The following is a 13,100-nucleotide window of genomic DNA, read 5'->3' on the forward strand; positions in this document are numbered from 1 at the left end:
AGAAGTAGCCAGATCTCTGAGAGTTGAATTCCAGGATAGTTAGAGCTACATAGTGAGACTGACTCAAAAATCCAAATTAATAATAATAATAATAATAATAATAATAATAATAATAATAATAAAAAATCTAAGGTAGGTATATAATGATACCCCATGTCAAGCAAGCAAGCCAGATGTGATACATACTTGTAACCCTACCCACTTGGAGAGAAAATATTAAAAGAAAAAAGAGATAAACTTGAGTTGATCAAATGTAAAGTTTTTAAAATTGTGTGTGTGTGTGTGTGTGTGTGTGTGTGTGTGTGTGTGTGTGTGTGTGTGTGTGTGTTTGTGTGTGCCACAGTGCACATGTAGAGGGGTCACATGACAGCATTGTGGAGTCAGGTCTCTTCTCCCATATTTACATAGGTTCTGTGGATCAAACCTCGGTCACCAGGCTTACATGGGAAGTGTCTTTCTACACTGAGCCATGTAACTGGCATCAAATTAAAAACTTTTATGTATCAAAGGACATTAAGGAAAATGAAAAGACAACCTACATGATGGGGAAATATTTATCAGTCACTTATCTGATAAGGACTTACTATGCAGAAAATATGAATAATCCTTCTCAACAGCAAAAAGACAAATTTCAGACTAGACAGAGGACTTGAATAGGCATCTTTCAAACACATACACAGGGCCACCAGAATCTGAAAAGAAGTCTGATATCAGTCATCATGGAAACACAAATCAAATCCTCAATGAGATGCCTCCATGTATGTACTAATATGGCTAGGATTTAACAAGAGCAAGCCATGGAAAATGGCAAGTGGTCAGCAAGGTGTGTTGGTTCCTGCTTGTCAGTCCCGGCACTAAGGAGACAGGCAGAAGGATTGCCACAAATTCAAGGCCAGCCTGCTCTGTACAGTGACTTTCAGGCCAGCCATGAGACCCTGTCTCAAAAAACAAACAAATATTCCAAACAGAACTCCTGATCATCCCCCATCAGCTCCTTGAGGGGTCTATATGATTAATAGTTATGCCCTTCAGGCTTGAGTTGGGAGTTAACTCACCTGCTTTTCAGCTCGTTTTCAAAATGTTGTCTTAGTTTACTATTCACTAGTGTGGCTTCAAACTTGTTCTAGGGTGGTTCTCAGTCCTAAAGTGCTTGTCTCACATATGTAAGGTTGTAGGTTCTGCCCCTGAGGCTGGAGGGGGGAGGGGAGAGTGAAAGACAGAAGAAAAGAAAAAGTAAACCAGGGTTGGGGCTATAGCTCAGTGGTGGAGCCTCTGCCTAGCATGCATAAGGCCCTAGGTCCAATCCTCAGTCCCACATAATAGAAGAAAGTAAACTATCCGACAGAAGCTTGCACACAAAAGCCCCCAGCACGGTTCTTTCCCGTGAGGCTGTCAGAGCTCTCAGAGGGTATTTTGCTGAGATGGAAGCCCTCTAGCTTATAGCGAGTGGTAGGTACTTTCAGGGAAGCATTGAAAGAAAACATAAAAAGCAATGTGTAGATGACAAAAGGCTTACAATAGCTGTGGTTACCTTATTACTGCTCATTTTCAAAAGGGAAAAATCTGATGAGAGTTCATTACAGGAATAATAATGCAGCTGACAAGGAGATGTAGTTGTTTCTGTGGCATGCAAAGCAAGATAAAAGCCAATCCAAAAATCGTCAACAAAATATCTGTAAACATAATGATTAACTCTTTTCAAAGAAGACAGGGTATTGTGTCTAATTTATAAAAATGTATGAACATTATCTTTATAGAGAAAAGACTCAGAAATAGCATATAAAAATCTGGACCCAGTGTAAAATGAATGTATCAAGCATTTAGTTAGATTATACCCAGACTCTATCAGGGAAAGCAAATAAAGAGATTCAGAAATCTAGACTACATCTTAAACATTTGTATCAGGGAAATGATATGAATCCCCAGTTGAAAACCAGTGACTAGGAAGATCCAAGATTCAAAATCAAGAAGCACAGGTAAGATTAAGTTAACACTGAACCAAAACCTCCTGGAATTTTGAGTGAAAACTTGGTGCCTTAGGCCCCTGTGCTGGCTAGTGTTTGTGAACTTGGCATAAACTAGAGGGAGCCTCAGTTGAAAGCAATGCCCAGCCCACTGTGGGTGGTGCCATCCTTAGGATGGTGGTCCTGGGTTCTATAAGAAAGCAGGCTGAGCAAACCATGAGGAGCAAGCCAGTAAGCAGCACCCTCCATGGCCTCTGCTTTGGCTCCTGCCTCTAGGTTCCTGCCCTGACTTTCCTGGATGATGAACTACAAGCTGTAAATGTCATAAGCCCTTTCTTCCCCAAGTTGCTTTTGGTCATGGTGTTTATCACAGCAATAGAAACCCTAACTACGACAACCCCCATCCATGATTTCACATTCCTCAGTTTCAGTTCCTCATGATGAACCATGATCAGTCCAGGACATTAATATATTTGGAGAGGGGCTGGAGAGATGGTTCAGTGATTAAGAGCACTGATTGCTCTTCCAAAGGACCCAGGTTGAAGTCCATTACCCACATGGCAGCTCATAACTGTAAATCCAGTTCCAGGGGATCTGATGCCCTTTTCTGGCCTCCACATGAGGTGATAGGCATGTGGTGCACAGACATACATGCAAGCAAAATACCTATATGCATAAAATAAGAATAAAAGAGAAAGATGTTTTAAAATATATCTGGAGAGACAGAGAACAAGACTATATTTCACATAACTTTTATTATGCTGTATTATTGTTGTTCCATTTTGATATTATTGTTAATCTTTTATTGTGCCTCACTTGTAATTTGGATTTTATCATAAGCTATGTATCTCACACATACATACATACATACATACATACATACATACATACATACATAAAAACATGATCTATAGAGTGTTTTGATCTTTTCAGGGTTTCAGGAACCCACTAGCGGTGTTGGCATGTGGTCCTCACAGATGGGTGAGAGCTGTGGTCCTCTAGTTGTCTAACATTTGACAAAGAAGCAAGCTTAACTCTGACAAACAGAAACATATCGTGACCGGTGGAGACGTGCATGATCTCATACAGCATACAGTTTCTGAACTATTTATATTGGTAACATTTTACCATTTTAACCTTGGAGAGGCAAATCACCACTTTTGGCTTGATGGCTCTGCCTATGTGATGCCGCAATAATAATACAACACAAAGCTAATAGTCATAGGTGCCTCTCTTTTTATGAGGTCAAACAAAAATCCTTTGTGGTTTTGTCCTATCAGCCCTCTGAGATTTGATTAAGATAGGATTATGTGTTGTTACCTAAGTAACAATAAAATATTTTCCATATAAGCATAGAAGTAAAGGGATGGTAAAGCCTAAAGCTGTTAGCTCCTTCCTAAGTGAGAAGACTTTGCTTTCTTAAGTAATAGAGAAATATGGGAACAGATCCCAAAAGAGAGGGCTTGTTTACCATATGTGAGGCCAGTGGCCATAAAAAGTAGGAAACCCTGGTAGATAATTCTGGGAAGACACAGAATCTTTGTTACCTAAGAAGGTTTTCCAGAAGGTAAGGCAAGCCATTCCCAGCTTGCTGTAAGAACAGACTAAGAATCCAAAATTCTTTGTCTTTTAAACACAGAAATAACAAAACTAGTTTTTCATCAATATGCTTGGAATTAGAGTTCTTGTGAGAAATTTTATAAATCACCAAAATTTAGCCAGCTTTGACCTAAACAAATAAAATTCCCTTTTGTGAACCCTCTACAACTTTCTGCATCCTTTATAGTACAACGTCCCACTATTGGTGGCAAAAAGAACATATCCTTTAACATATATAGCGGCCTGTAACTTAGAAATAAAAGCAGAGCTAGGGAGATGGTTCACTGGATAAAATACTTACTGCCTAAGTGTAAGGACCAGAGTTTGGATCACCAGCCCATAAAAAAGACAGGGAGGCTTGGTGGCCTGCCTGTAATCCCAGTGCGTGGGAGGTGGTGACAGAGGGGCCCTAGGGCAAACTGACTGGCTAGACTTGCTGCATCTGGGAGCTCCAGGTTCAGCAAGAGACCCTTCTCCAGTAAATAAAGCAAGACTGAGATGCCCAACATCAACCTCTGACTTCTGCATGCAAGTACACATATGTGCAGTCACTTGCATGTGACCACACATAAACACATGAATGTACCATGCACTCACATGCACAGATAAGAAGCAAATGCATCAACATTAACCTCTGACTTCCACATGCAAGTACACATATGTGCAGTCACATGCATGTGACCACACATAAACACATGAATGTACCATGCACTCACATGCACATGCACAGATAAGAAGCAAATGCATATAAGCCCAAGGTCCTATGCTAATGCTTCAACATTTCCTTAGAAATAATTAAATTAGGCATCAGCCAGAATTTTCAGTTACCTTACGATCTTACAAATTATCTTAAGCTGATAAAATACAAAACACAATTACTGTTGAAGTCAAGTTTGCCATAATAATGGCTCAACTTGGTTAAACAAATGTACATTTTGCAAACTATTAAACATTTGTTAGAAGTAATGCTAGCTCGTTCCATCAATAAACCTGTAAAAATGTTTAGGAAGAACATATCTAAGTAGACTAAAAATACTCCTGTTTATTATACCTGCAACTGATAAGATATAATTGCGTTTAGTAAATTATTAAATTAGTCTTAATTATTAAAATTTTACATACATTGTATGATCTTGAATTCTTAAAATATTTGTCTCTTTTTTTAAAAGATAGAGTCTCACTGCCCTCAGCCCTTGCCACCTGTGGCAGATGAGGGAGCTGACCCTCTCATGAGGGTGGGATAGCTGGCCATACCACTCTTGTCTGTCATGTGGTGGTGAGGACAGGGGAAAGATGCCCTGCGCGCCTCCACCCTCCCCCTTACCAGCTGCAGCACTCGGAAAAGCCGGCCCTGCACCTCGCCTGGGCAGCACAGTAGAGCTGACCCTGTTGACAGGGTGTGGATGAACCAGCCTGAGAATGTGAGCTTGAGAGATCTGACCCTGCCCCTCATCTGCCAAATGGTGGCAAGGAAGAGACATCCCTGCCTTGCCTATCACTGCCTGTGGCATTTGGGAGAGCTGGCCTTGAGATCACAAGAACAGGAGAGCTGTCCCTGCCTCTCACCAGCTAGCTGCAGCATTCAGGAGAGTGGCGCCCCGTACTTGGCCTGTGCAGCACAATAGAGCCGACCCTGAGAGTATGAAAGCAGAACTGGCCCCGCCCCTTGCTCATTGCAGCAAGGGGTAAATTAGCAGGGACAGTGCTGGAGAGCTCACCCTGGTGGTGAGGACAGGGAAGAGCTGGTGGGCTGACCAACCCTGCAACTACCCAGGTTATGAGTTGGCCCACCCCAGCATCCATCCCATCTATGATCTGCTGGAGCATGTGAAGGGGCTGGTCCTGCAAATCTAAAGCAGCAGGATCTCCATGACACAGGGCAACAACAGAATATCCAAGAGGAGTCCCAGTGAGGATCCAGTATTGATGGTGTAGCAGAAGCCAGAGGCCTCAAACCAGACCAATGATTGTTTGCAATGAACATTTGCAAATAAAGATGTGTGGACTAAAGGGTATACTGTGTAACTCACTGTGTCATAGTACAGCTTCCATGACAAGATTTTTCTTCTTTTCTTTTCTCTTAAATTTTATTTTATTTTGGGGGGAGATTGCAAGGCACAGAGTGGATATGAAGGTATGGGGGAGAAGAATGATTGAGATGCATGATGTGAAAGCTACAAAGAATAAATAAAAAGGAAGTTTAAAAAAAGATAGTCTAACTATGTAGTCCTAGGTAGCCTGGAACTTGCTATGTAGACCAGGCTGGCCTTGAACTCACAAAGATCTGCTTGCTGGGATTAAAGACTTGCACCACCACACCTGGCACTTGGATAGGTTTTTAAAGATTTTTTTTTTAGCATGTTGGAAGTCTTGAAAGTTCATTTTCCTCATTTTGTGGGAATTTTAGCAATCTTATCTAAATGTGTATTTATTTCTGTAAGCCAATGAGAATAAAAGTAAGCAGCAGCACCCCGTCCCAATGGCCTCTGCATCAGCTCCTGCCTCCAGGTTCCTGCCCTGTTTGAGTTCCTGTCCTGACTTCCTTCAGTGATGGACTATGATGTGGAAGTGTAGAGAAATACCCCACCCTCCCAAAAGAAAACAAAACTCCCTTAATCTAAGAGCCTGTTTGCTTGTTGTTGTTTTAATACTGGGAATTGAGCCCAGAGCTTTGCACATGCTGGCCATTGCTCTATCTCTGAGCTTTATCTCCAGCCCTTGGTTTTATGAGACAGGGTTCTGCTGTGTAACCCATGCTGGCCTGCAGCTTAGGATTCTGTGTCTGCCTACTGAGTGCTGGCATTACATGTGTATACCACATACCCCACTTTTTGAGATTTTGATCATCTAATTTGGTAGTCCCATCTAGAGGAAAAAAGAGATAACACATTCCCACAGAAAATAACTTCAGAATTGTCAGTATTATGGCCATCATTATTCACAACCATCTTCTCTTCCCTCCTCTTGCCTAGCACTTACTGTTCCATCCTGAAAGTGTTTGATGTTCATTAGGATAACACATTAACTCTTTTGATGCATTAAGACAGTAGATTTGTAGAATGTCAATTTTCAGAACTGGAAAATAGCATGCACATGCAAGAACACTCAGAGCCCCACATCTAATTCTCACAGAGGATTCGTGGTTGAACTCATCCTTTCTCTCCTTGGTTTCTTCCCTGTTGCAAACCTAAGTCCAAGCCATTTAGTTAGAACAATTGCTGTGTTCTCTCAGTGAAGCACAGGCAGTATCCAGTGATTTTTTTTAACCAATCTGCTGCTCATCATTGTACCTGTCTTCACCAATTCAGCATGTGAACCAGGGCATCGTTTATAGAGTGTGGAATCTCATTGGAAAGAGATTTCATGAAGTTTTCTACATTACATAAACACTAGAAAGGTTTCTCACAGTAGCAGTGATGCCATTTCAAGCGTCCATGCCTAGATTTTTGTTTCAAGTAAAATCTCATGGGAAACAGAAGGGGGCGGGGTTGCTGGATATTTGAAGTATCTATGGAAGCAAAAAAGACTGTGACACTTGGAATGGGGCTCTAAAATAAGTCTAGTATACTCATGATAAATAGTGTTCTTTTGTATCTAATCAGCAAGGCTCAAATAAGAGTGCAATAAAAGAGCAAGTGAATGTTGATAAGAGGACAAAGTGAAAGCACCAGTACAGAAAAGTGACAGGGCTCCAGTGAAACCAGTGACAATGGTTTGTGTGAAGCAAAATACCTCTAGCAAAGGCTTCTTCACTGCTCATTGTCAAATTACACTCATAGAAAGGCAACTACAGTAAGGTGCCCAAAGGGTTATGCATTTGTCTGTTCTGCACCCAAGTTTTCGTGAGTAACAAGTGCCAAGGCACATTAAAATAAAAAATAACCAACTTGCGGGCTATGTCATAAAGTCTGTACAAAGAACCCAATCTCCATCTTCTGTAAAATTGTCTTTAAGGCCCCACCCAGGTCTTAGCTTCCTTAGAGTGCTAAAAGAGAAAACTCAGTGTTTATCATTATGACCCCAGGGGACTACAAGGTTGCTGGTTTTTTAATGATCTCCTAATTGTCAGAGAAATGTTGTCTTATTCAATATATTTATAATAATCTAATGCTTTTGAAACTACTGTGATTATGAGTAGGAAAACATTACCAATCATTCTGAATATTTACTTTGTTAAAATATTTCATTTTCTGATCATTCTGGGCCATTTACTATATAATCCTTATAGATGAATTTTTGTTTTTCTTAAAAGAAGGGGGACTTTATGGGGCTAGATCTCAAAGGTTCCACGCTTGGCTGTAAAGTCTCCCTTGGACTGCTTTTTAGTTGTTGGCTGTAGCAACTTGTTTTCTTGCAGAGATGAAGCATCTGGTTTTTGTTATCTCAATGATGCTGTCCTGGGAATATTAAGATTGCGACGGAAATTTGAACGTATCCTCTATGTGGATTTGGATCTGCACCATGGAGATGGTAAGCCCTTCAGTTTCAAAGATACTTCCCTGCTAGGACAGCAGGTTTTGATCAGTAAAGCTACTTCTAGGCAACTAATAAAAGGAGAAATGCCTAATGCAATTGAACTGTTCCTAATTGTCATTTCTGGACTAGGTGCTGCATGGATTCCTCTGACTAATGCAGTTCCCCTCTGCTGCCCAAGGCGGGCAGGCCCCTGTCATTGCCTCTCTCCTGTCTCCTGAAGCTAAACTTTATAGTAGAGAGTAGAAGAATGGGGAAGTCTTGCTCATGTTTATTCCAATGTCCAGGAACCACTCTGGGGCCTTTGAATGGGTTCTAGGGGAACTCTTGGGTTAGAGGTGATGGTCTTCTCTCTTCTCATCAGCGTTTCTCTCAAGGTAGAAAGGCTGTATGAAGGACCAGCATTTTGGAGTTTTCACCAATAGCCTACCAGTTCATGGAGTGATCACTTTCTTTGTGTTACCAACATATATAATCCTGGGATAGGAGTACATTGCTAGAAACAAACAATTAAAGATAACAGCAAAGGGTTAAAACAAACATCACACACATTGAGAACCACGCCCCCTGAATTTCTGACTACTTTCCAGGTTGGGACACAGCCTTGATTTAAAATGTTCATAGCCTCTTCATTGCCCATTACAAGGGGCAGCATGTCACAATGGCTTTTTTTTTTATATGACCAGTGAGCTAAGAATGGGTTTTCATTTTTTTGGGCGGGGTTCATTTTTATTTTTATTTTATTTTTTGTTTTTTGAGACAGGATCTCATGCAGCTCTGGAACTCACTCTGTAGTCCAGGCTGGCCTTGAACTCAGAGATCCACCTGCCTCTGCCTCCTGAGTGCTGAGATTAAAGGCATGCGCCACCACCTTCCTGGTGGGTTTTTATTTTTAACAAGATTGTAAAATACGTGTGTGTGTGTGTGTGTGTGTGTGTGTGTGTGTGTGTGTGTGTGTGTGTATAAATGTGTGCAGAGGTTCTAAGTAGTTTAGGGCGTCTAGGATGTTTACTGTCTAGCGACACGTACTTTGATGGCCCCTAGCCTAGAGAAATGGTACTCATACATGATTGTGCATCTAGGTGATCTGGGGAAGTTTATTTTAAGTGCAGATTCCTGTGCCACAGGTATTAGATACTCAGAAGAAGTAGGTCAGTCATATAGTCTCCCCTGTAAAAACACTTCAGTTGTACAATAGATCACCCCTTGAAAACTGTCTTCTTTATGGAAAAGTAGACTTTCTTCCCCCCCCCCCTGTCTGTCTGTCTGTCTGTCTCTGTCTCTGCCTCGCTTGGTTTTTCAAGACAAGGTTTCTCTGTGTAGCCCTGGCTGTCCTGGAACTTGCTCTGTAGATCAGGCTGTCCTCGAACTCAGAGATCCACCTGGCTCTGCCTCCCGAGTGCTGGGATTAAAGGTGTGCCGCACTGCCACCAGGCTTCGAAAAGTAGGCTTTCTTTATCTCACCTTTCAAGGCCTCAAATAGGCCTCACCTCGTCTTTCCAAGCATCTCTTGCTATTTTTCTACCCGATGAGCATGTCTCACTGTTCGAGACACGTTCCTCTGACCCCACCTCCTTGACTTCACTTCCCTTTTCCCTAGTTTAGCCACCTGCCCCTCCCTCACTGCAGCCCTGAATTCTGCCTATTCATTCAAGTTCCAGCAATGGCTCTCGGGGCCACTGCGGCCCACGAGCACTCTTGTGGGGCCGACGCCCTGCATCTTGTAACACTAATCACTGTTTCATGTTGTATTGTTTTGTACTATTCCTTTACAAATGAAATATCTGTATCTTTTCTTCCCGCAGAAACTGTTAAGTTCTCCCAGAGCGGAGATCGAGTTGCTTACTTTTTTCTGTCAGTACTGTGCATATAGTAGCAACTCAGTAAAATGGTTGTTTTATGAATGAGCAAATGCTTATGGAATTCAGAGATTTAGTATCCAGAGTTCAAAAATAGACCAACTCTGCCGAGCCATGTAAAAATGAAATAAGACTGTCACCTGAAACCGTTCTCTCCAATTGCCGTGTTATTTCTACAGCATTTAGAGTTTCCTGTTTCAGCCAACTTTTACGGTGTGTTTCATTTCACTTTATTTCCCCTCTTCAGCACCTCCTTTCCAGTGACCTCTGCCCTACCCCCAAACTCTTCCACATTTGCTTTATTTGAAATCTCCCGTGATTCTGCCACTGGCATCCTGGGGTGCGTCACTGGCCACTCCTGCCCACCCTCACCTTTCCCTCCCCAACCTCTCTCCTCCCTCTCGTGATTTTTTTAAACCATGCCTGACAGCATTTACAGTGTTCAGTGCTCCAATACCGAGAGAGATGCAGCTGAGAGCCATTCCAAGAGTTAAAAGAAACAACAACCACCAGCATTAGTCATCACAGGAGAAAACAGGAATTTGCATACAGGATTGGTAGAAATGTAAATTGCTACATTTCTGGGTGGATAAATCATTAGCATTTTCATAAAGTGCCCTTGTTTAGTACTTCTGCCTCTGTTGAAATGGTATTTTCATTTATTTTATTTTGTTTACTTAATGCTTTCTGCCTGGAGTCTTTAACTGGTTTTAACTACCTCCCTAGGGCAAAACACAAGGCTTGGGAAATTCAAACATACCTGTTATATACAAATAGAGTTCATATTTTGTAAGGTCTCTGTTGGCCTCTAATAAAGACTTAAATACATTTAAGTCAACACAGAGACAACATCTTTGTTTGAAATAGAAAGGAGGACAGTACCTGGATTTGCTAATGGTCCTTCTATTTCAGAGTGTCTGGGTATGACTGAGCCCTAGAGGAAGGCGCAGCATTGGGGAGCATGGCCAAGACCTAAGTAGTGGCTTCTGAGGGGTTACTTTAAACCCGAGCTTCTTTTATCTCCTGGGCATCTAGTCATTTGCTGACTGTTTAAGAGGAAAGGAGACATCTGTCCACAACCGCGGGCCCCCCCCCCCCCACATCTTCCTGCAGGCTTTAAAACAGTTTTAAAGCCGCTATTAACAACTGAAGGTGCCCCTTACTCTGGGCATACACCAAGCCAGTTTGAAGTTGGCGAGCAGCAAGCTCCTTTAAAGTTTTATTACTATCCTGGGTTTAAAGAATTTAATTGTATTTCTCTCGCTTCCTTTAAGCAGCTCCAAAATACAAACATTTGTTTTAGTAAATAAATAAACAGACATCTTCCTATATGTTGATTAAGGAGCTGTTAAGGAACAGGGCCATGACTTTTTTTTTTTCCCCAGCAGAAAGATGTAGGTTGCTTAGTGCTCATGGGACTTTGGATTACCCACTTTTATAACCAAATCTATATTATAGAGAGGCACCTCATCATTAAGTTTTAACTAAATAAAGCCTAATCACTAATTTGTTGGTTATATTTTAAAGGATTACCATAATAGAGTTCTTGGGGAAAAGTCCCAAGAATTTAACTAGAAACGCTTCAACAGAACAGACCATGAACCTGCCTGGCTGGTGCCACTTTTCTATACTCACTTGTGTGGCTAGAGCCTCAGTCCTGGGCTCTTGCTCTTTTATACCATTTAGAAGAGAAGTCATGGTGAACTTGGACATCCTGTTGCTTGGAAAAGGGAAGTGCAGTTACAGTTTGCCATGAATTGAGGTTATGTTCTACCCCATCCGTAATTACTGAAAGCAGAAACCAGCAGTTCGTGGTCTTTGAATTCTCCACTCATTATCTGTCTCAGCCGCCTTCTCTTCTCACCTTCTTCCCAGAGCTGCCTGGTAGATTTGTCAGGTGTTGAAAACAGGACTTGTGTATCTGAAGTGATCCCTCTGACTTTTCTCTCGGGCAGGTGTAGAAGACGCCTTCAGTTTTACATCCAAAGTTATGACTGTGTCCCTGCACAAATTCTCCCCAGGATTTTTCCCAGGCAAGTCAACTGCGTGCTCCCCATACGTTACATGTCTAGACACCACAATTCTTTGACGTGTTTCTTAGATCTTATTTTTATATATTTCCATGCTGCTAACACCTTATTTGTGCTATTCTATGCAGAGTTTTAACTCCTATCACTTCAAGTGACAATGACAATGAATAGTCTTTTTAATTCCATGTGATTTTTACGGCCCGTCAACAGACAGGCCGCTTATTATTTTATCACACACCACATGTAACTCTGATAACTGCAAATAACATGTGATGTTAGCTGTTAATGTTTTATTTCATCCACTAAGATATAAATTAATATTTCTCAATTTCCTCATTGTTTTCATGCTTCCCACAACATTGTAATTAGTATTTCTCTAGGTTATTTTCATCGTTTCATCTCCTCAGTAACAACCAAGAATTTAGAATTGTTCTAACCGACCACTTTGCTGTTCTGAATTGCTCTTGGACAGCCCTTTGAGTTTCCTAGTGCTTGTGTTCCTGGTGACTGATCACAGCATTCCTGTCTTTTACAGGAACAGGTGACATGTCGGATGTTGGCCTGGGGAAAGGCCGCTACTACAGTGTCAATGTGCCCATTCAAGATGGCATACAGGATGAGAAGTACTATCACATCTGTGAAAGGTATGGCAGTGACACTGAGCTAGTTGCAGGTAGACTGGAGCTCTGAAAGGTGCAATGTTTTTCGGTCTCACAATTGTTCTTGTTTTCAAGGAACAACCGGAAAATGAAAACCATTGGATGCTCACATACCTTTTACTTTTGTTGTTGTCGTTGAGACAGGGTTTCCCTATATAGCCCTGGCTCTCCTGGAACTCTGTAGACCAGGCTGGCCTCGAACTCAGAGATCCACCGACCTCTGCCTCCCAACTGCTGGGACTAAAGACATGCACCATGATGCCTGGCTCACACAGCTTTTAGATAGGACTTACTATGCTTATTTAATCTGGTAACCATCCCCTGTTGGAGAGGACTAAACAGCTGGACCAGAGACCTAGGTTTGACCTAACCTGCTATACAGTATGATAAAGACCATCCCAGAATAAAAGCGTTTAGATTGGCCTGGGGAATCCCTTCACTGCTACTTTTTTGCAAGTGTGTTGTTTCATTAGCCCGACAGGGTATGTTTCAGCTTTTTTCTCATGGAGACATGTG

At 41.7% G+C, this 13,100-nt stretch overlaps 1 protein-coding gene and 1 long non-coding RNA gene across 4 annotated transcripts in view; one reads left to right on the forward strand and one right to left on the reverse strand.

Annotated features, from left to right (window-relative positions):
• Positions 1-13,100, forward strand: part of Hdac8 (histone deacetylase 8) — a 219,160-nt gene that overhangs the window by 62,393 nt on the left and 143,667 nt on the right. For all 3 annotated transcript variants that reach the window (XR_013047960.1, XM_006996047.4, XM_015989441.3), the window contains exons 5-7: positions 7,921-8,033; positions 11,851-11,928; positions 12,461-12,569. Coding sequence is in view for 2 of the 3 variants with exons in the window: in XM_006996047.4 (XP_006996109.1) it covers positions 7,921-8,033; positions 11,851-11,928; positions 12,461-12,569 (300 nt within the window). In the remaining variant the exon portion in view is untranslated. The remainder of the gene's footprint in view (positions 1-7,920; positions 8,034-11,850; positions 11,929-12,460; positions 12,570-13,100) is intronic.
• The window catches only part of LOC143270723 (uncharacterized), a 74,312-nt gene that overhangs the window by 11,708 nt on the left and 49,504 nt on the right, over positions 1-13,100 (reverse strand). The window contains exons 2-3 of the long non-coding RNA XR_013047961.1: positions 1,532-2,630; positions 1,056-1,190 (exon numbers count right to left, since the gene is read on the reverse strand). This is a non-coding gene — a long non-coding RNA (uncharacterized LOC143270723). The remainder of the gene's footprint in view (positions 1-1,055; positions 1,191-1,531; positions 2,631-13,100) is intronic.

The sequence above is a fragment of the Peromyscus maniculatus genome, chromosome X (genome assembly GCF_049852395.1).
Source record: "Peromyscus maniculatus bairdii isolate BWxNUB_F1_BW_parent chromosome X, HU_Pman_BW_mat_3.1, whole genome shotgun sequence".
Lineage (NCBI taxonomy): Eukaryota > Metazoa > Chordata > Mammalia > Rodentia > Cricetidae > Peromyscus > Peromyscus maniculatus.